General features: G+C 37.5%; 3 protein-coding genes across 6 annotated transcripts in view; 2 read left to right on the forward strand and 1 right to left on the reverse strand.

Annotated features, from left to right (window-relative positions):
* LOC112054800 (anaphase-promoting complex subunit 15-like) overlaps positions 1 to 21,568 on the forward strand; it is a 101,136-nt gene that overhangs the window by 76,580 nt on the left and 2,988 nt on the right. The window contains exon 1 of one of the 2 annotated variants that reach the window (XM_052891529.1): positions 187 to 196. The exons of the other annotated variant lie outside the window; for it this stretch is intronic. The gene's annotated coding sequence lies outside the window, so the exon portion shown is untranslated. Of the gene's footprint in view, positions 1 to 186; positions 197 to 21,568 lie in introns of those variants that run through there. 2 annotated transcript variants of the gene reach the window in all.
* LOC112054804 (zinc finger protein 665) lies at positions 40 to 19,398 on the forward strand. Of its 3 annotated transcripts, none has more exons than XM_024094706.2 (11): positions 40 to 178; positions 582 to 784; positions 1,320 to 1,617; positions 3,502 to 3,624; positions 4,981 to 5,121; positions 6,816 to 6,947; positions 8,093 to 8,399; positions 9,244 to 9,334; positions 11,482 to 11,558; positions 12,931 to 14,360; positions 15,856 to 19,398. In XM_024094706.2, exons 2-11 carry the CDS (start codon positions 659 to 661, stop codon positions 15,978 to 15,980), a joined length of 2,850 nt encoding a protein of 949 aa, XP_023950474.2. In that variant the 5' UTR covers positions 40 to 178; positions 582 to 658; the 3' UTR covers positions 15,981 to 19,398. The 3 variants fall into 3 exon arrangements, with proteins under 3 accessions (XP_023950474.2, XP_023950473.2, XP_023950475.2); XM_024094705.2 differs by having other exon boundaries at positions 61 to 219; XM_024094707.2 differs by lacking the exon at positions 40 to 178 and adding an exon at positions 244 to 490.
* On the reverse strand, positions 20,541 to 21,248 carry LOC112054803 (nucleoside diphosphate kinase). Its single transcript, XM_024094704.2, has one exon. It carries the CDS (start codon positions 21,064 to 21,066, stop codon positions 20,605 to 20,607), a length of 462 nt encoding a protein of 153 aa, XP_023950472.1. The 5' UTR covers positions 21,067 to 21,248; the 3' UTR covers positions 20,541 to 20,604.

A 21,568-nucleotide genomic window follows, 5' to 3' on the forward strand; every position in this document is an offset into this window, starting at 1 on the left:
TTCTCCACGGTTATTTTAAATTTAAATTCAAAAGTGGTTACGTCAATTCTCGTTTGACTATTCCTACCTGCCGCGGTCGCCATTTTATTTGTATCGCCATTTCATTTAATCAGTGAGATGGAGAATTCAGATTTTAAAAGTGAGATAGAAATAATTTAGTGAAACCAATGTTTTCCACGTAATTCGTGACTGTTTCAATGTGATGTGATAATAATTGGGGTAAGAAAAAGTGCCATGCGTTGAGTTGTTATCGTATTACTTGTATTTTCCTATTCTCGTTAGCGAAGATTCCGTAACGAAATTGCCAATGGCGTCCACAGTTTACTTCAAGCGCGTCTATAGATAGTCCGTCATCCTTTTCTTACATTATATATCGACACTATTCACGGAGACACTGCTTTCATCGCCCGAATGATCTTTTCAGCAGAGTCGAATGATAAGAAATATCCCCCGTTACCTTCGCACTATATGTTTTGGGAGTTTCTCTTTCGTGTGTACAATTAGCCGCGCTTTTAAAATTTCCCAGTCAAATTTACGTTTATGAACTCTACAATTGTAACAGAAGCAATAATTATTTTTAGGTCTAAAGATCGAGTGTAAGTGAAGTGTTTAGCGAAAGTACGGATTTTAGTGTTCTGTGATGATATAAAAGCTCAAAATGTTCACCACGAACGCTGTTCAAGCCGGCTCCGTGCCCACACTTCAGTACCAAGAGCATCCACAAAAGTCTCAGGGGAAAAACATTGAAAATGTGCAGAAGACCCAACAATCACAACCACAGCAGGTAACAAAGAAACTGCCTCAAGCTCATGTCCATAACTTTTTTTGTTGACTATATCTTCATTTAGGAGAGATTCAAATTGTATCACAATATAATAAATATTTGGTATAGCTATTCTTGATATTTTTTTTGTTTAAAAAACAAATGTTTAAACTACATTTTAAAAAATAAAGTCCTCTACTGTGTCTGTTGGTAATATAAACTAAAAAACTACTGAACAGATTTTCATGCAATTTTCACTTAGGTAGAGTGATTCGTAAGGAAGGTTTGGTAATGTAATTTGTCAAGGTTTTGTCTTTGCTTTGGATATGATGATAATTGACAAAAAAAGTCAAACTGCGTGGGAGCTTTCATGAAGCTGCCTTTCCCTTTGGAATATAAGAAAACAAAAACATTTTGGGATTTACACATTTATAGATTATCATAAAATCAGTGATGGCATTACTATATTTGCCTTTTGTATCTAAAAATGTTACTTAAATGAAGTCGCAGGTGTCCACTAGTTTACCTATAATAATAAATAATTTTAATTTTACAGGAGTTCCCAACATTTTGTTATACAACAAATGTGAATATGATTGGAAAAATTGGAACTGGTGCAACTGGCGGCACTGGTGGAGTTAACATAGCGCAGTTAACTACAAGTGACGATAAAACATGTTATATAGCGCAGCCTTTCTCGTACAACTATGCCTTGGTCAACCAGATGCAAATAGCGCCAAACGGAATTCAGAACACCATATCCAATATTAGTTTTAAGTGTGATGTATGTGGCTTGATGTTTGGTCATCTAACTTTGCTCAATGCCCACAAAAGGATACATACACAAGATGCAGGTAAAGCTTTTTTTACTTTTTTATTTTTTTTCCCCATTTATTTGGTTAACCAACAACCTTACATTTCTTATAAGCTATATAATATTTTAATTATATGGGTAACTAGGCAAAATGTTATAGGTAAACACTACATGCACTAAATAATAAGATTATCTTTATAATTATATAATACTAATTAAAGTTAAACAGTTTTACAGCTACACATAGGTGTACATACAAATTTAAAAGAAAAACCACATGCACTGAAATACAAGTACATCTCAAATAAATAAAAAAATGCTTAAATATAAATAAAAGTATAACAGGACTAAAATAGATTAACAGCAACACGCTTTTCCTTTTTGAAATTGGCTAGATCTTGGATCCATTATGAATGTGGAAGATATGAAACTTATTGTAATCTTTCAATATTTTTGAACCTTTAACCATGACCAGTGGTGCTATTATTATTAAAACCCCATATTCGGCTCACTGTTGAGCTTGAGTCTCCTCTCAACCTAGTTAGTTTAGTCTACCACACTGGCCAATTGCGGATTGGCATACTACACACACATAGAGAATTAAGAAAATTCTCATGTATGCAGGTTTCCTTACATTGTTTTTCCTTCACCGTTTGACTCATTGATATCTCATTGGTCGCATATTATCGCCACAGACCAAAGTATTTAAAAAAAATTGTCTTATAGCTCAAGTACAGCCACTTTCTTTCTCAGTTATATTATTAAGCTGTCCAAACATTGAATATGATGAATATTCCTAGCACATCTCCACAACCGTGTTTGTGCGAAATATTTTTACAAATCCCACGGGAACCATGGATTTTCCCAGGATAAAAAGTAGCCTATCTCTAAAATCCAATTTATCATTATATGTACCAAATTTCATCCAAATTGGTTAAGCGATTTAACAATGAAATGGTAATAGATAGATAAACAGACTGACTTACTTTTGTTTTAGTATGGATATGGATTGTGGAGACATGGTAATGTAAAGTTCATATTAATTAATGATTAATTAGTTATGTTATTCAATATGCACATTATTTAAATATTGGTAACATGCTAATATTAAATGTATGGAAGGTTCTTAATTTTTTATCCTCTAGTGTTTTTGTCTTTAACTACACTGAAGTACCTTTTCTAGATGTAGTCATACTGAAATGAATTTACATTTGCACTTTTGATGTACATGTAATTTACTTATACCGAAATATGAATAGAAGATACATCAGCTAACTTCCCAACTTTAGAAATTGCTTGAAAACAAAAAAAATACCTAAATAATTTTATTATTTTAGCCGAGGATTACAACAGGAATTATAAAACCAATGATGTTGTGTCTTTACTGAAGATTTATCACAGTAGCAGTTTGCACTTAGTTATTTTTAAAACTAAGCGAATAGTACTTGTAGAGCTTACTGTGCCATGGGAGCCTAACATTCCAGAGGACCACAGTGTAAAAGTAAATTAATATTATGACCTAACAAATGAACTAACTAAAAATGGCTATTTTGTTAGTTTGTACACTGTAGAAGTAGGTGCGAGAGGATTACCAGCAAAATCTCTCTTTAACTTACTTAAAGACCTTGGCCTCTAGATCTACAGCTAGTTCTATATTAGAATGGGTATGCAAATCTGCTCTAATAGGATCTTACCAAATTTCGCTAGGCAAGGAGAACAACACAAGTGGAGGAGGGGAGTGATAATTGATTCTCAAGGAATTCTTTAATCCTACATTCACTGGTCACGGTCTTGAACTTTGTTCAGAGTGTAGAGTTCTCTCTGCCACTCTATCTATGGACCCGGCACCTGCACAGTGAATCCATAGATTGCTAATATATTGGTCTTATACATGTTACTTATATAAAATACGCACTTGTTACAGATAACAACATAACTGTAGTGGCGACAGGCGTTGGATCCAATGATGTGGCCATGCCGCCGCACATCCAGATCCTCTCCACAGACCCCAGTGATCCACCTCAGCATCATGTGCTGGCAACTGACAGTAAGATTTCATCATTGTTTTTTTTTTGTTCTGTTTTTCTCATGCAATCAGTCTGCAGACTATGAGCAGACCTGTTGTAGGAAAATTTCATCATTGTTATCACTCTAATTTTATTGTTAGCAACCCATTTTCGGCTCACTATTGAGCATGAGTCTCCTCTTAGAATGAGAAGGCTTAGGCCAATAGTTTACCATGCTGGCCTAACGCAGATTGGCAAACTTTACAAACAGAAAATTATATCCACTGGACTATCACTGCTAATTTTACAGTGATGCCATATTTATTGCTCCATTGCAGGTTTAGGCTGATAAAATGTTTGAATGTGTAACAATTACTAAAACAAATAAAAAAATAACAATAGCCTTTATTTGACGGCCTCCGTGGCGCAGTGGTATTCGCGGTGGATTTACAAAACGGAGGTCCTGAGTTCGATCCCCGGCTGGGCAAATTGAGATTTTCTTAATTGGTCCAGGTCTGGCTGGTGGGAGGCTTCGGCCGTGGCTAGTTACCACCCTACCGGCAAAGACGTACCGCCAAGCGATTTAGCGTTCCGGTACGATGCCGTGTAGAAACCGAAAGGGGTGTGGATTTTCATCCTTCTCCTTACAAGTTAGCCCGCTTCCATCTAAGACTACATCATCACTTACCATCAGGTGAGATTGTAGTCAAGGGCTAACTTGTAAACAATAAAAAAAAAAAAATTCTCTGACTGCAGAATACATATGGTACATTTAATACTATTACTGAATTTATACACCAGAGCAGTCAGGCTCCAGACTTTGCCGCTCTGCTTGGTCTCTAGCCTTTCTACTATTACATGGTAATTACCAGTAGCTCTAAAATGCGACTAGTGAAGAGAAAAAATAAAAAATTTAAGATTTTGAAAAAGTCCCAAATGTCATGAAATTAATAATTACACTCAATCAAGTCATCAATATTCTCTTTCAGTGCACTTTCATTTGAGACTGCACTTGAGAATATTTGCAGTCATTCGGTTGTCCTTTCCCAATTTCACTTTGACTTTGAGACAAATATCTTAGCATTCCATGGATTCACCGTGCAGGTGCCGGGCCGGGTCCATCGCGTGGTAGAGAGAAAAACACCAAGCAAAGTCCAGGACTTGTGACTACTGGATGTGGGGTTAAGGAATTCCTTGACGATCGATCAACACTCCCCTTCTCTGCTCGTGTTGTTCTCCCTGCCTATCCAAATTTTGTAAGATCCTATTAGAGCAGCTTTGGATACTCGTTCTAATATAGAACTAGCTGCACTTCTAGATAGCATATTAATAAAGGAAAAACGGAAAACTGTAATTACTTTTTTATCATTAAAACATTGTACCATTGTTATTTGCAGCAAAACCAGTAATAAATGATAAAACACAGTCAAAATGCATCACATGCGAAGGACCATTGGCCAACAATCCAAAACGGAAAGGACCAAAGCTCATACGATGTGACATGTGCATAGCACAAGATGAACACCGAGCTAACCAAAGTAAGTTGTGAATTACTTAATTACTATTATAAATGCAAAAGTTTGTATGGATGTTTGGATGTTTGTTACTCTTTAACTTTATAACTACTGAACCGATTTGGCTGAAATTTGGAATGGAAATAAATTTTACTCTGGATTAACACATACGCTATACTTTTAATCCCGGAAAAATCCATTGTTGCTAAGGGATTTGTGAAAAACTAAATTTCTCGCGGACGAAGTCGCGGGCCTCCGCTAGTAATCTCTAATGTTGTATTAGAGATTACTAGCGGAGGCCCGCGCTTCTATTTTCGTAAATCGTACTAATATTGTAAACACCAAAGTTTGTATGGATGTTTGTTACCCTTTAAAGCCGCAACTCCTGAACCGATTTGGCTGAAATTTGAAACGAAGATATATAATAACCCTGAATTAACACATAGGCTACTTTTCAACCCGGAAAATTTAATGGTTCCCACGTAATTTGTGAAAAACTGAATTCCACGCGGACAAAACTGTGGGCGTCTGCTAGTATACAATAAAAGCTCCTTATTCGCGCTTCCTCTATTCGCGTTTTATGATAATTGCGACTCAATTTCTTTGTCCGCGGCTTAAGATTTCGTTATTCGCGGATCTGACTTCCGAAGATGACGTGAAATGGAATAGGAAATTTGAGTAAAATGAAGGTTTAAGAATGCCACTGCTGAATATCTGAAAGTCTGAAAGGAGCTTTTAAAAACTGTCAAGCAAGAAAAAATTACAAAATTTGTTAATAGATTTTTACATATATTTGTTTTTTATTTTGACACTCAAGACCGTATAACCCATAAAAAAATACCATTCCACATTCGCGGTTTCTGTATTCGCGGCACATTTAAATATTGTAAGAATGAGATATTGCAACTGGCACTGCACACTTCACTAGTATGCTACTTCATGATATTTATCAATGAATAAGTTTGGCTTAATCATAATATAAGGATGCTATACAAGGGACACAATTTAAGATCTATTTACAAAAGAAATATTATATGTACATATTCCATATGGCTGCCACTCACGGGCCACCGGCCACAACCACAAAACGCCGCTACCGGTTGACGCCTGTGGCCGCCACACGCTACCATCGTCGTTGCTCGCTTCTTGTGGCCCGCACCGGCCGATTATGATACTGCATGTATGGGTTAAAAAGTAGCAGCCACCGACCACAAATGTCGACCATCAGCCACAAGTGGCTGTCGCGCGCTTTAGCTACTTTTGTGGCCCCTTCTTGCTTCTTATAGCGCCGTTTGTGGCTGTCGCGTTTGTCCCGCGACTTAAATTCCCTAGAGTTAGGGGAAATACTCCAGAGCACCCTGTATAGAACTAAACTTTAGACGACCTCCGTGGCGCAGTGGTATGCGCGGTGGATTTACAAGACGGAGGTCCTGGGTTCGATCCCCGGCTGGGCCGATTGAGATTTTCTTAATTGGTCCAGGTCTGGCTGGTGGGAGGCTTCGGCCGTGGCTAGTTACCACGATTTAGCGTTCCGTTACGATGTCGTGTAGAAACCGAAAAGGGGTGTGGATTATCATCCTCCTCCTAACAAGTTAGCCCGCTTTCATCTTAGACAGCATCATCAGTTACCATCAGGTGAGATTGTAGTCAAGGGCTAACTTGTAAAGAATAAAAAAAAAATCTGTTGGTAGAATCTGAAGTGTCTGTTTGTGTTCCAGTCAACGCAACACAAATATTCGTGTCAGCGGAGAACAACGTGAAGTTCGAAGTGGGCGGAGTGAGCGGCGTGCAGGCGACCAACGACCCGCTGTCGGCGCCGCCGCCGCCGCAGCAGCAGACACAGAAAACATGTATGTACTATGTGCATTGATCTATCTTAACCCTGGAGGTGTTGTGCGGATTACATATGTAATCCACCCATACTAAATTGGAAATATCTAAAAAACGGTTGGCCTTAGCCTTAGACCATTAAAAAGAAAGGACCTGCCTCGTAAACCGTTACCCCTCTGTCAAAGATCAAGAATCAATGATCTAACGCGTTTATAAAAACTGTTGCTATAGAATCGATGTTTCATTGTTGTAATCGTTTTCGTCATGTAAAGGGCTCCCTAAAAAAGCCAGTTTGTGTCCTGCCAGCATAAAAAACAACCAAAAACTTGTAGTTTAGTAAAAGATGGAGTAACGTTTAATTTGTAAGTATTTCTACTATATTTTTATCAAATTTGCAATAAAAACGATTTCTAAAAAGAATCGATTCTTTTGACGGAACAGCAAAAAAACAATCAAGTAATCGAACATTCTATATATATATTCTGTGGATTGTCTAAGCGATGTGTTGGTTAGTCGGTGTAAAAATTGCCCGTGTGTGTATTGCTAGTCAATTATATAGTTGTATGTAGTGTATCATGTATGGACACAATATGTTAAATTGTTTAATGGTGTTAAATGTTTTCGATGTGTGAGTTTACCTCGTCCCCCTCAAAAAACTACAGACTTTTTTGTTGGTGAAGTACGGTGCAAAACAGGTTGATTCTTTTTATTGGTCTAAGGCCTTAGCTTATTGTGCTTATATTACTTTATACTAAATGACCATGTATTATATAGTATGTATTACATATTAGAAACCTTGAAGATCTTCAAAGACTTACCTATAAATCCTTTTTGCAAAAAAAGAATCCCTCCTACTCCCCAAGTGTATTCTTCATCAACCCATATTTGGCTAACTGCTGAGTTAGCTAGAGTCTCCTCACAGAATGAGAGGGGTTAGGCCAATAGTCCACCACGCTGGCCCAATGCACATTGGCAGACTCTTCAGAATTCTCTGGTATGTAGGTTTCCTCACAACGTTTTCTTTCACTGTTTGAGACATGTGATATTTAATTTCTTCACACCCTCCGGAATCGGAGGCAGAGTTCATAACCACTGGGCTATCATGGGCTATATAAGGATTGTATACTGTGACTGAATAATATATTAAACTACATTATATTTCCAGTGCCGTCCGGTCATCATCCTGTGAAAAAGAGAAACTTGGCATCGGTCACAAAATGTCAAAACTGCAACGGATCCGGCATAGTGTTTATAGGGGGCAACAAAAACAAAAACAACGCAGCGAATGCAGAGAAACCATTCCACTGTAACATCTGTGGTGGATCGTTCTCAAGATACTCGTCTCTGTGGTCCCATAAGAAGTTACATTCTGGTGAAAAGAACTTTAAGTGCGGTGTCTGTGGTATTGCGTTTGCGAAAGCTGTTTACCTTAAGAACCATTCCAGGATACATACTGGCGAAAAGCCTTATAGGTAAGTAATCTATTCTATAATATTACTAGCGGACTAGCAACTAGCGAATAGGGGTTGTTGTAATTTTTCTTGCCAAAACCACTCTGTTGATTTTAAACATTTTTTCAAAAGCTACATCGTCAGCGAGTAATATAGACTATATTTTATCTCCGTATTCCCACAGAAAGGGGCACTACGCAGGGGCATCCTCTAGTCACTAGAGGATGCCCCTGCGTATAATTTTATGATGTCATAAACACTAGAGTCTAGTGTTTATGACATCATAAAATTATAAATACCATTAGATTATATCCATCCATAAGATTGTGAATGCAACATACTCCTAAGAACCGGAAATTGAGTGACTCAGAAATCAATGGTTAGGTTCAGTGGTGTGCATAAGGTTGTTAATCAGGGTATGCACTCCTATGACAATTATACCAAACTGGAAAATTGTGCATTAACAAAGCATTTTTTAGGGTATGCTGTGCTTGAACGCATGTATGATGTGCACGGTTTAGGTTCGATTAGGTATTTTTTTATTTGTACATTCTTCTTTACAATCTACCAAACAATAAAAAGTTAAATTATAAGCAGTATATTGCAGTTCACAACCTATCAAAACTTCACAATCTCGCGAGATAGATAATCGATTGGTATTTATAATTTTACGGTGTACGATTTCCGTGGGAATACGGAGATAAAAATATAGTCTATGTTACTCGCTGATAATGAAAATTTTAGCTGGTGAAAGAATTTTTAAAATCGGTTGAGTGGTTCAGGCTTGAAAGTGTAACAAACAAACAAACTCGAACTAGCATATTTATGATATAAGTTAATAAATACCATGTGTTTTTGTGAACAGGTGTCAAACTTGCGGCATGCAGTTCTCACAGTCGCCACATCTGAAGAATCACGAAAGGACACATTCAGGGGAAAAGCCTTATGTCTGTGAGGTAAATTATATAATCACTAGCGTACGCCCGAGACTTCGTCCGCTTGAAACTCGATGTAAATTTTCAACTACCTCTACCCCTCCCCTACCCTACTCTACCCCTAACCCTTTTTCTAATTTTACGCGCAATTTTTAATTTTTTTCATTAGAACCTTTTCCTAGACAATAAGAACACATAAAAAAAAATAGTGAAATCCGTCCAGCCGTTCTCGCGTTATGGCGTGATCAAGGGTTAAATGGATTAATTTCTAAATATATAGACCAAATCCTTATTAACCTGTTTTAACGACCCAATACAGGGCCAGTAGCGCTATTCTGTAACAATGTTAATGTATTTCGTTATTGCTAGTTTCGAATTGACCTCTATCTATCTCTGTCTAACACTATACTATAGAAAGAGAAAGTTAGAGGTAAATACGAATCTCGCACACAGAATACACCTTGAATAGGGTAGTTGATTCATATAAATTTTAATATAAACAATATAAATTAATAAAAGTTAAGGATTTCTTTCAAAACTTAATTTAAATATCATGTATTTTTTCAAATTTTCCAACCGTCAAAAACGCTGTCGTCCATTTTGTGTCGTCATAATGTTCTCGATGTACGTTTTCTTAAATTTAACGCGGACGAAGTCGCGGGCGTCCGCTAGTGTGTTATAAATATCATTACAGAATAGCCCCGCTATCCTCCTTCCGTACAGGAGGGGGGATATAGAGCTTGACCCACTACGCTACTCTAATGCAGGGTGGCGGGATTACATTGTCAAGTTTTAAAATAGGGATGATGACAGTTTTTTAAATTGTATATAAATTAAGAGTATGCTAATAGTGAAGCAATTTTGTAAAAGTCACAGGGTATCTGCGATCATTACTTTCGGAGCTACAGGGATTTAAAGGGTCAGATTTGCGGCGCTGCCGCGGATCTCTGATAAACGCCTCATACAAAATGGTACGATTTAATGACGTCGTAGGTGCATACTGATCGTTAGATTTGTATGGGCGTTCAAACAAAATATCTTTGTTATTTGTGCGTTTATGCTTATAGTGCATATATTAAAAATTGACACATTTAATGTCATATGAATTTTCATCTAATTATGAAAAAAACATTTTTTAATAGATTATGAAATTTTATAATGTCATTTATTTTGCAAACATCCAGATAATCTTTGCTTTTCTATACTTCTATACTTAATATTATAAAGAGAAAAACTTTGTTTGTATGTTTGTTTGTTTGATTGTAATGAATACACTCAAAAACTAATGGACCGATTTTAATTCTTTCACCATTCGAAAGCTACATTATCCACAAGTAACGTTGGCTAAATTTTATTTTGGAAAAGAAATAAGATTCCGTAAGATACACGGGTTGGGTTTTTCGTACACAAGGTGTAAAAAATCAACCAGAAAAGTAGGATAGGTGTAGTTGAAAGTTTACATCGAGTTTCACGCGGACGAAGTCGCGGGCGTTGCTAGTTATGTATAAATTAGTTAACATTGACCTTATTTACCCGAATCTATACTTATAATAAATCTGTAGAGAGGTCAATTCTGTACATGAAATATATTTTCAAAATAACTATCAGGGGTGATTAGTGGTCGATACTGATGCCAAAAATGCAATCAGTAAAATTTTTGTCTGTCTGTCTGTCTGTCTGTATGTTCTTTATAGAAACAAAAACTACTGGACGGATTTTAACGAAACTTAGTACAATTATTCTTCATACTCCTGGGCAGGTTAAAGTATACTTTTCATTACGCTACCGTCGATAGGAACAGAGCAGTGAAGGGAAATGTTGAGAAAACGGGAGAAGTTACTCCATTTATTAGGCTTCCATCGCCGTTGCATGGTTCCTACCACAGGGGTAGAGTAAGGATAGGGTAAGGACAGGGTAGTGGTAAGGTAAGGATAGGGCAGTGGTGGGGTAGGGGTAGGGTACGGGTAGGGTTAGGTGTAAGGTAGGGGTAGGGTAGGGGTAGGCGTAGTAGTAGGGTTTCACGCTGACGAAGTCGCGGGCGTCCGCTAGTGTATCATAAAAATCAATATATTCAAACCTAGTCGTCATTGCGAACTTAACATGCCCAGCAACAGCTCATGTCTTGTTATAACAACAATGATAATGCAATTAGGACTTGTTCAACGCAGGTGTGCGACAAAGGCTTCGCGAGACACGCCACTCTGTGGAATCACCGCCGGATCCACACCGGAGAGAAGCCTTACAAGTATGTACATACAACTAATACTTTAAATGTTTGTTGTGAAACTATTGTAACCACCTCATTGTAATACTTTCAGTTCTCGATATCAACCCATGTTCGGTTCACTGCAGAGCTCGAGTCTCCTCTAACAATGAGAGGGGTTAGACCAATAGTCCACCATTCGTTCGTGAAGAGATGGCGGTTGTAACACAAAATCTTTTATAGATTTTAGCACAACTGTCGTTTCAACATGTCGTTGTATAAAAATGTTTTTTTGCTCAATAAATCATTTTTTTATTTATTTATTTACCATGCTAGTTCAAAAATCATGTATTTTTCAAATTTTCCAATCAAAAAGGCGGTCGCCCATTTTGTGACATCACAAAATTATTTGATGTAACGTCAAACTAAATGTTGTATAATATTTTTGTCAAACGCTCCGTTTGGTAAAGGATTTGTTAACGTGACGTAATGAAACAGTTGAAATATAGACCATCATGATTCATATTGTCAAAAACCATGTAATTATGTTTCCAAAAAAATATGATAATTTTTTTTTCGACTTAAAGAAAGGTGTCAACTAGCCTATTATCAATCAACATTTATCATACTATACTTGTACATATATAATATACATTATGAAAGTCAAGGTGGTAAGTAAAGGTGAATATAATTAAGATAAAATAGCTCAAAGCTCAATTGAAGTCTCAATAGCTCAACGGTAAGAGCGGTCGGACTCATCTCCGAGGGGTGATGGTTCGATCCCCGCCCCGTTGGTCTATTGTCATACCCACTCCTAGCAGTCTTTCCCGACTAGATGGAAGGAATTAGGAATATTGGTCATATTATACAAAAAATATGGCAAATATTTAAAAAAAATAAAAAAAATTCAATGAATTAGATTATACCGTATTGCAATGGGTTTTGTCCAGCAGTGAACGTTCATCTGCTGTTAACGATGATGATCCAATTATTCAGCTTACATCATCATTATCACCCGAATGATCCACTGTTGGACATAGGCCTCTTGCATGGACTTCCAAGCACAACAATCTCAAGCCGCCAGCAGCGGCTCCCTGCAATCCGCTTGATGTCTTCGGTTCATCAATTGGGAGGTTGAGCAACACTGCGCTTTCCGGTGCGGGGTCGCCATTCCAGCACGTTGGGACCCCAACGTCCATCGGCTCTTCGAACTATGTGGTCTGGCCATTGTTACTTCAGCTTCGCGATTCGCTGAGCTATGTCAGTGACTATGTTTTGTCTGCGGATCACCTCATATCTGATTCGATCATGCAGAGAAACTCCAAGCAAAGCTTTCTCCCCCGCTTAGTCACTTTGAGCCTTTTAATAAGGCCTATAGCTTTACTTAATCTATACAATGTCTATGATGATGTAGATGCGAGACGTGCGGGTCGGCCTTCAGTCAGGCGGCGCACCTCAAGAACCACGCCAAGGTGCACTCCGGGGAGAAGCCGTTCAAGTGCGACATCTGCACCGCCGCCTTCGCCGACCGGTTCGCGCTCAAGCGGCACAGGGGCATACACGACAAGTATGGTGAGTGTATCACAATGTATACATGTTCAGTCAGGACGCACCTCAAGAACCACGCCAAGGTGCACTCCGGGGAGAAGCCGTTCAAGTGCGACATCTGCACCGCCGCCTTCGCCGACCGGTTCGCGCTCAAGCGGCACAGGGGCATACACGACAAGTATGGTGAGTGTATCACAATGTATACATGTTCAGTCAGGACGCACCTCAAGAACCACGCCAAGGTGCACTCCGGGGAGAAGCCGTTCAAGTGCGACATCTGCACCGCCGCCTTCGCCGACCGGTTCGCGCTCAAGCGGCACAGGGGCATACACGACAAGTATGGTGAGTGTATCACAATGTATACATGTTCAGTCAGGACGCACCTCAAGAACCACGCCAAGGTGCACTCCGGGGAGAAGCCGTTCAAGTGCGACATCTGCACCGCCGCCTTCGCCGACCGGTTCGCGCTCAAGCGGCACAGGGGCATACACGACAAGTATGGTGAGTGTATCACAATGTATACATGTTCAGTCAGGACGCACCTCAAGAACCACGCCAAGGTGCACTCCGGGGAGAAGCCGTTCAAGTGCGACATCTGCACCGCCGCCTTCGCCGACCGGTTCGCGCTCAAGCGGCACAGGGGCATACACGACAAGTATGGTGAGTGTATCACAATGTATACATGTTCAGTCAGGACGCACCTCAAGAACCACGCCAAGGTGCACTCCGGGGAGAAGCCGTTCAAGTGCGACATCTGCACCGCCGCCTTCGCCGACCGGTTCGCGCTCAAGCGGCACAGGGGCATACACGACAAGTATGGTGAGTGTATCACAATGTATACATGTTCAGTCAGGACGCACCTCAAGAACCACGCCAAGGTGCACTCCGGGGAGAAGCCGTTCAAGTGCGACATCTGCACCGCCGCCTTCGCCGACCGGTTCGCGCTCAAGCGGCACAGGGGCATACACGACAAGTATGGTGAGTGTATCACAATGTATACATGTTCAGTCAGGACGCACCTCAAGAACCACGCCAAGGTGCACTCCGGGGAGAAGCCGTTCAAGTGCGACATCTGCACCGCCGCCTTCGCCGACCGGTTCGCGCTCAAGCGGCACAGGGGCATACACGACAAGTATGGTGAGTGTATCACAATGTATACATGTTCAGTCAGGACGCACCTCAAGAACCACGCCAAGGTGCACTCCGGGGAGAAGCCGTTCAAGTGCGACATCTGCACCGCCGCCTTCGCCGACCGGTTCGCGCTCAAGCGGCACAGGGGCATACACGACAAGTATGGTGAGTGTATCACAATGTATACATGTTCAGTCAGGACGCACCTCAAGAACCACGCCAAGGTCACTATGAACATTGACCAATCAGAGAGCAGTGTGTTATTTTACGTATTCCAAAGATGCGTATATTTAAAAGTGTTTATGTGATTGGTCGAACCATATAAAATCTTACGAATAGATATCCGTTAGTTTATAAATTTACCGTGTGACGTCGGAAATTGATAATTTTACGAAAATGTGGACGTAAAATAATACAATTTATCTCCCGTTTAGAATCCTACGAAAGTTTATAAACTTCCTAGTAAATTGATAAACTTACGGATCTTGTTACTTTCCGGTGACATATACATGTTCAGTCAGAACCACACCAAGGTGGACTCGGCCATACATACTTTTGTAAGGCTCCTTGGAGATGTGTGACATTTATTTTCGTATCATTGTATTTTGAGTTGTGGTTGCTGGTAATCTATCTCTGTCTAACACGATACTATAAAAAGATAAAGTAACAACAGTAACAGTGACGGGTTTGTTGTTCAGGAAAAAAGAGAAAATAGAGATGAATCCGAAACTAGCAATTGTATTTTGAGTCTTAGTTGTGGTTGCTGGTAATCTCTCTCTGTCTAACACGATACTATAAAAAGATAAAGTAACCCCGGTGACAGTGACGGGTTTGTTGTTCAGGAAAAAAAAATAGACATAAATCCGAAAATCAGACTTGCGAGTTATACAATACTCGTAGTTATTTATGCCACTGTCAAGTAATGTAGCATGAGCTCAGACCAATTATTGTATAGGACCTGCCTCGCTAGACATTACTTCTCTGTCAAAGAATATGATCAACGATCTAATGCGATTATAAAAACTGTGTCTGTAGAATCGTTGTTAAATAGTTGTAATCGTGTTCGTCGGTTAAAGAGCTCTGTAAAAATACCTTTTTGTGTAATTTAGTTATGTAAAAAACGGGCAAAAACTTCTAGTTTAGTATAAGGTATATACAGAATCTAAGCTCGTTTTCCTCAGAAAATGACAGATAATTTTGTTCTTGACTATGAGTGCGATACAGGTCCTTCTATAATTGGTCTGAGAGCATGAGTGATTTTTGAGCAATGAGGCAAAGCCGAATTTCAGTGAGAAGGGAAGTTTGTGGTGTTACACCGCCGTGCCTCAGAGACCATATTGATAATAATAGATGTTATTCAATTTTGAATTTTCACAAAAAAATTACATTATATTTTAACACCCCCTGCACAATTGATTTTTGTGCAATGAGGTGAAACCAAATTGCAATGCGTGGGGGTAATAATACATGTTATTATCAATCAATCAATCAATCGAAATATACTTATTGCGAATTCAGGTCACAGTCAGATCTTATTGAAATAAACACCGAATTCCGCCTTCCAGCATGTAATCTCATTTTCAAAAACACCTAACAACATAATTTACAAAAATAAAATGTCTAATTTACAAGTAAATAACAATATATTTTTATAACACAGGTCAAACAGCACCCCTGCCTTCAAGGATACAACTGGATGAGCACGAACACCAAGGGGCGCAGCAGAGCAGCGATCAACAGAACCCTCAGTCAGATGTGAACAGAGGCCAACAGACTGTAATGTAAGCTTAGGGTCATTAACATTGTACAGAAGAAGCGATTTTATAATCTCCATATTATATACTTTTCAACAAAAATCAAAAATCAGTTCTCTTAAACAGTACTTTGACGGCCTCCGTGGCGCAGTGGTATGCGGTGGATATACAAGACGGAGGTCCTGGGTTCGATCCCCGGCTGAGCAGATTGATATTTTCTTAATTTGTCTAGGTCCAGCTGGTGAGAGGCTTCGGCCGTGGCTAGCGATTTAGAGTTCCGGTACGATGCCGTGTAGAAACCGAAAAGGAGTGTGGATTTTCATCCTCCTCCTAACAAGTTAGTCCGCTTCCATCTTAGACTGCATCATCACTGACCAGGTGAGATTGTAGTCAAGGGCTAACTTGTAAAGAATAAAAAAAAAAAAATTTGTGGATTGTCTCGATTTTTTTGATGAGAAGTATATAAAACAAAGCCCTCCACATCATTTGTCTGTATATATTAATGAGGACGGTTTAAGTATATAGTTTGTCAATGTTTTGTGTAAATAGGTTGAAATGTAACAATGATTGTTGGAAAGTCGGAAAAAGTCGAACTGCCTGGGAGCTATATTCAAAAATCCCTGACAGATGTATATACATTTTAAGCTATTGCATATATATATATTTTATCGCGATTTTTGAACGCAGAGACAGAATCAAGAAATTCCGTAACGAAAATAAACCTAACACACATTGTCATAATATCGACTCAACTGGACAACTGGTGTGAAACTAAGGGGCAAACTTATTAAACCAGAGTTCAAATCCAGCTCAACGTAAAGATTTTTTTTTATTATTTTCTAAAGAAAAAATATTGCATGAATAAAATAAATTAATATTAATTAAAATTGCATGAGTTAATAAAAAAGCTATGCAATAGCTTCACCTCGGCAGTCCCTGGTAGTTTATTTTTAATTTTTAATTCGGCTACATATTAAAAATAAGCCTAACAATAATGAAACACAAACCACAGTTAGTTTAACTGTGCTCTTGTAACACGATGTACGTTTGTAGATGTATGATAGCTCAGTATGTTGATACATACACAAAAGATATTATCTACAAAAAAGTCAAATTAAAAAAAAAAAAAAAGAAAAAAGTTAATTTTCATATTGAAATTAAACACACCGCTGACTGATGTATAATCCAATACCAATACAATGGATTAAAGTAATATATTTCTTTATTAAATTACTAGCAGATACCACGCGGTTCTACTTGCTTTTCTCCAGTTGTTTCAAGAGCTTATACAATCCAAATAAACATCCAAATATTTTCTCTTCATATAATAAGTTTAGATTAATAAATCTTAACAAACAACATTTAACTTTTGTTGCCCACTTATCAACTATTAACAGACTTCAAAGGAAAGGGGGATGTTCCTCAATATCTAGAATTTTTTGTTAAAATCAAAATATGTAACTGAAATAAGTGAACAAAATTGCCCATATGTTTAGTTGTTTACGTCACTATGCTAGGATACACTAAGAACAGATAAATAAAATATTTTTATTATAAAAAAATTGTACAGTCGTTTGCTATAGCAACCGCCTTCAAACCGATCAAAATGCATCTTTGAAGTTGGTTAATTTTTTAAAGAATTTTGTTTAATGAATAAAAACATAATTCACAATGGTTTTGATAAAATCTAGATTGCATTTTATCATTGGGTTGTGAAAAACTATTAAATTGGATTATTAAAAATTAGTAAATTAGTAAGATTACAAAATTGCAAAATGGATTTTAACTGTATAGGATTTTGTGTACACATACTTCTTCTTACCACTATATATATTAAATTAAAAGATTTATTACCAAGGGCTTCTTTTAGGCATGAGACACAATAATCTTTAAGTGTTTGATATGACATTCGTTTCCCTAGATATATAGTTTTTCATCTAGATTCTAGTAAACTCGAATGAATTCATTTCATAAATTGACTAAATCTTAACCATTTTCATACAAAAGGCAACAAAAACAAATGCTGTTTGTAAAATTACTAGTGTAATGTAATTATATAATAAAACCCCCACCCTGTGTAAAGTTTACAAGTCAAGTAAATATCACATATAAATTATCAGCAAAGTGTAAATATTGTATAAATTAAACATCTAGTTTTAATGAGCATACAGCGATCGTTATCAAGTTTATTACCTACATACACTATTACTATTATATTATTATTAACCATAACCATTTGTTTGTTAACACTGCTGATTTAAATAAATCTTCAGTAGTTTAAAAGGAAATTATTAATCTGACAAACAAATTTAGAATTTAAAATTTTATGTGTATATATAATAAATATTATTAATCAATTATTAATTTATATATATATATATACAATTTTAAAATGATTCGCCTAAGAAGGTCAAATGTTCACTTCATTTGACATATTATTTTGATTACTTCTGCTTTACGAAGCAATAAATAGTATTTTGTTTAACGACACAAACAAATCGGTCAAATAACTAGCTTTCATTTATTGAAAACCACTAAGGGTTCATTTACCCGAGAAGCTACTGCTATCGACGACTGCAGTCGGCTGCCGTTGACTGCCGCCGAGTGCAGTTGACTGCCGTCGTCGGTAGCAGTTGCTGCTCATATAAATGAACACTAAGTTAGTAAATACCACAGCAAATCATTGGAAAACTATGTAGTTCCATTAACACGTTCGCTGCGGTACCAGGTCGATTGACCTTGTGCGTCTAGTGTGTTCAAGAGTTACGAGGTCGATGGACCTCGTACAGAACTACTTAAAGTTTTTGTATGACTTCAAAAAACCTCGTACCATACCAGAGGAAAGTACAGAAAAATCAGTGCCGCAGCAAAAGTGTTAAGTGATTGTTTTACACTTTACTGAGTATGTGTATATAACTGAAGACACTGCCATTTATAGTATTTTTGGTGCGTGCAAAAGTAATACAATGAATTGTGCGAGATTGTTATTTTATTTTTATTTTTAGTAGAACGGTTGTAATATTTTTTTAGCTTTTTTTAGCACTGCTACTTCACGTGTAATATAATAATACTAGGATCTTTTATTATTGGCTGTGGAATTACGAGAATATATTTATGGTCACGGTATATGAATGAAATTGGCATGCAGCATTTTTGTTAAATACAATTTTAAATGTAAATAATAAGGCATACTTAATTGGTTAGAATCTTAAGTAATTTAGGAGACTCATTGACTTACTGATATTTGTTATGGATGTGATGTACTTATGAATCACCGCAAATAGTTTTTAATGTAGTTAAATTTATTAAGATAATGAAAAGATTCATAAGTACGTCCCATTCAAAGAGCAAAAGCTGGTGCATCAAAGTGATGCTTTGTTAAGGTTAGATGTAATTTTTTAATTGTAATGGTAATGATCCGTAAGTATAGTAAAAAGGATAGAAAGAAACTGGTTTGTTTTATTACCTACTACTAATTGTGCTTAATAGAGTTCTGCAGGGTTACCTACTTATTGAAAAGAAATATATTTGGAGTGAGATTTGTAAAAAAAAATATCCAAACCCTTACGCCACAAGTCCAGCGCTCTGCCAGAGATTTTCTCTCTGCCGTTTACTTATCCTCACAGTGAATCTATGGATTGCTAAGATTCATCTTGTCAGGGATAATATAGGATTCTAATGGTGGAAGAATTTTCTAATTGGTCCCATACTTTCAGAGCCTGTCGAATTGAAATCAAACAAACAATCAAATCTTTCCTCTTTGTAATATTAGTATAGACTACCATCCAATATAAAAGAAGAAATTTTGATGGCCTCTGTGGTGCAGTGGTGAATTTACAAAGTGGAGGTCCTGGATTCGATACCTGGCTGGGCCAATTGAGATTTTCTTAAATGGTCCATGTTTGGCTTTCTTTTCTATCTTAGACTGCATCATTACTTACCACCAGGTGATATTGTAGTCAAGGGCTAACGGTGGTTGTAAATCCTATCAGGTAAACAATGATCTTCATTTTATTAAAAGTAGTCTTGTATGAAACTTGGAATATAAAACTATAACTATGTACTTGTTTTTAGGATAATTAATAAATATGTAAATCAATAGCTAAATTGTACACTCAATAGACAAATAAATAAGAATTGAGTAATAAGGATCTTTGACCATATACATGAAGATGAACTATTAAATCAAGTAACAATGATTTTTCACTGATAATTAACTGAACATGGATACTTTAGTGTAATGATGTCAGGCTCATTGTTTTGATTATGAATTTGGTTGTATATCTAAACAGAAAGTAGATTATATCAGTATATAGGCATTTTCACTCTTTTTAACATTGCAATATAATTAATATGAGCTGAGAGAAATTGATTTGGAACAATACTACAATTTTATCTATCTAAAACAACAGAGATAGTATTAAGTGCCCTACACAGACTAAAAGCCTTCATTCTTAATTTACTTTCAAGTGATTTAATTGTTAAATGTATAACAAGCATGCATCTATTACAGAATTATATAGACTAATTTCATTCTAATGAAGAAAGGTTTGTACATTTAGCAGATTAAAAAATTAAGGAAAACAACATAGCAGTTAAATAATTAGTTTATTTCATTAAATACAGTACAAGTAATGGAATTTCATTTTTAAAGTTTATTCGTAAACCCAGTTTTCAGCAGCCGGGGTCCATCCAACAACTTCCTTTTCAGTGAACCAGAGACCAATTTCTTTGTTAGCAGATTCAACACTGTCTGAGCCATGGATGATGTTGCGTCCAACTTGAATGCAAAGATCGCCTCGGATTGTGCCAGGTAGAGAGTCCGCAGGATTGGTCGCACCGAGCATTTGACGGCCAGTCTTTACAACGTTAAGTCCTTCCCACACCATGGGAACGACGGGCCCTGAGCTCATGTACTTAACGAGACCTGGGAAGAATGGTCGTGACGCCAAATCGCTGTAGTGATTCTGGAGGAGTTCTTCGGACGGCCATGTGAATTTCAGAGCCACCAGCTTGAAGCCTTTTTTCTCAAACCTTTGAATTATTTCGCCGACGAGTCCACGTTGTACGCCATCGGGCTTCACCATGATGAAGGTCCTTTCGCGTTGTTCAGCCATTGTGAGAAGAGTTTAATGTATTATTTCAACACGTTTTAGGCAGAGGTTAATAAACGTGAAGCACAGTAGCAATGGCAGCCGGAAAAAGACTTCTTTTTACAAAAACTGCCACTGACTGACGTTTTAATTTGACGTTGACATCACAGACACAGACACAAGGTCAAGAACTCCAGACAAAGACGTCAATTTACATATGATGAACACAGACTAAATAAGTAACTCATTATTTTCTTTAGTCACGATAATTACCAAAGAGAATGATATCAAGTCTACCCATAGCAGACTATATCATATTTATGGCGATAACAGATAAGAGCGTAGACAGAGAACGAGAAGTAATAAATACTGTATAATTATTATTGATTACAAGCGGACCCCCGTGACTTCGTCCGCGTGGAAATCGCAAATCCATGTTAACTATTAACCCTTATTATACGCTATTTTCTATTTAAGCACGTTTTATATATTTTTCAAAACTGTAACTCATAAACATGATCGATTT

This window comes from Bicyclus anynana, chromosome 4 (genome assembly GCF_947172395.1).
Source record: "Bicyclus anynana chromosome 4, ilBicAnyn1.1, whole genome shotgun sequence".
Taxonomy (NCBI): Eukaryota; Metazoa; Arthropoda; class Insecta; order Lepidoptera; family Nymphalidae; genus Bicyclus; species Bicyclus anynana.

Coding starts and splice junctions, on each gene's coding strand:
- LOC112054804 (XM_024094706.2), top strand. CDS start 659: ATGTTCACCACGAACGCTGTTCAAGCCGGCTCCGTGCCCACACTTCAG. Junction 1,618..3,501: donor GATACATACACAAGATGCAG/GTAAAGCTTTTT, acceptor CACTTGTTACAG/ATAACAACATAACTGTAGTG. Junction 6,948..8,092: donor GCAGCAGACACAGAAAACAT/GTATGTACTATG, acceptor TTATATTTCCAG/TGCCGTCCGGTCATCATCCT.
- LOC112054803 (XM_024094704.2), bottom strand. CDS start 21,066: ATGGCTGAACAACGCGAAAGGACCTTCATCATGGTGAAGCCCGATGGC.